This window comes from Propithecus coquereli, unplaced genomic scaffold (genome assembly GCF_000956105.1).
Source record: "Propithecus coquereli isolate 6110/MARCELLA unplaced genomic scaffold, Pcoq_1.0 Scaffold230, whole genome shotgun sequence".
NCBI classification, from domain to species: Eukaryota; Metazoa; Chordata; class Mammalia; order Primates; family Indriidae; genus Propithecus; species Propithecus coquereli.
This window is the reverse complement of record NW_012147842.1, coordinates 877,698-879,241: the sequence shown is the minus strand read 5'-3', so window position 1 is coordinate 879,241 and position 1,544 is coordinate 877,698. Positions and strand designations below refer to the sequence as shown.

Genomic DNA, 1,544 nt, shown 5'->3' with positions numbered 1-1,544 from the left:
CTGAGATGAATGTTATGAATAACATAGATAATATGAAAGGGAGAGACCATCAAAATGAAAACTCACCTTTAAACATTTGCTTAGTGAGTCTTAAAACAAAGGGATGCTTATCTTTTCAACTCTATGGCATCTTATCAGAGGCAAATAGTAAGATCTACTGCTTAGAGTTAACTGTTACAGCAAGATAACGTTCATTATTTTAAATAAACCCACAGTAGCAACTGTCTTGGAAACATGAGGTATTTTGATAACCATCCCCCGAAAGAGCACCATGTTCTCTAATACTATTAGAGGATATGAAAATTTTCTATGTTTGTTAGGGCCAGTTAAAAACAGACTATCCAAAGCTAGTTTCTAAATCAAGTCATATGAAATAAATACTGCATTTCACCAAGATGATGGATACTGGTTCTTTATCTCAGCCAGTAACAGGTAAAAGTTGGAAGTTCAACTACCATGTAGAGAAGTCATAGAGCTAGAAAAGTGGGCCAGTTAAAGATGTGAAGGTCATGTTGGCTTTTGGGGGATAGGGAAAGAAACTCTTTGGGGGATTGCACTCTCTCCCTCTGTTGTCAAAAAGCATCATTGTGTGGCATGGTGCTCCTTATACTGGGGTATGAGTATCCCAAGGGTATGTGAGTAAGTGTCAAGGAGTATCCTAAAACCCAGCAAAAACTTGGGGGAGTTTATTCCAGAACTTCCCTGGCATTGATATACTAGTGAGCTCAGAGTGCAAAATGAGAGGATTTTTGCTACTTGAATTAGCTCATAGTGCAAGGTAGGTATACTTTGCTTTGGGGTCAGACAAAAAGGAAGATCTCTTGAAAGAAGGATGGGCACCAGTGCAGGTTCTAGTTGGTTCAGAGGCAGTTCTAATACACCCCTCCAGACCAAGCTCCTCTATTTGTGATTCCACCCATCCATCTCTGTCAGGTAACTGAAGCTCTGTAGGACCAGAACGGGCTCATCTTTACTGAAATCAGTTAGTTATTGGGCTGGCTTTCTCATCTGCCACTGTTTCAACTGGTTTCAGCTGTCAGTTCCCCAACATGTGTCACTCCTACCTGGGCAAGTAATTAGACTGCATGAAGTCCTAGAGAGAGAAAAGAAAAGGAGGATTGAGACAGAGCAGCTGCCAAGTACGTCTGTGGAGAAAGAGAAGGAACCAACTGAAGATTATGTGGATGTACTGAACCCCATGCCAGTGTAAGTGCACAGTGAGCTCTAGTTTATTCGTGTGATTGTTAAGACTAATTTCTAATTATCAAGGAGAGTCAGCCACTTGACCTTATTAAACCAGGGACAACAAGTGGTCTTGGGGATAAATTGCATCTCTCTGAGTATATGCCACATTTCCTCTTCTATGTCACGATCAACAAAATGCAAATTTGAACCAGCCCTCTTACCACACAGGAAATCCCCTTCCACCTATATCTTTAGATCAAATAGATCTTTCCGGAGCTGAAACCTAAATAAATATTCTTATGAAGAAGGAAGGAAAAGATATTTTTTCACCATGAAAATATATGATTGACTGATTTTCA

General features: G+C 40.0%; 1 protein-coding gene across 1 annotated transcript in view; it reads left to right on the top strand.

Moving 5' to 3' along the window:
* Positions 1-1,544, top strand: part of STAP1 (signal transducing adaptor family member 1) — a 60,455-nt gene that overhangs the window by 26,143 nt on the left and 32,768 nt on the right. Inside the window, 1 exon segment of the mRNA XM_012645339.1 lies at positions 1,034-1,206. Within this exon segment, the coding sequence (XP_012500793.1) occupies positions 1,034-1,206 (173 nt within the window).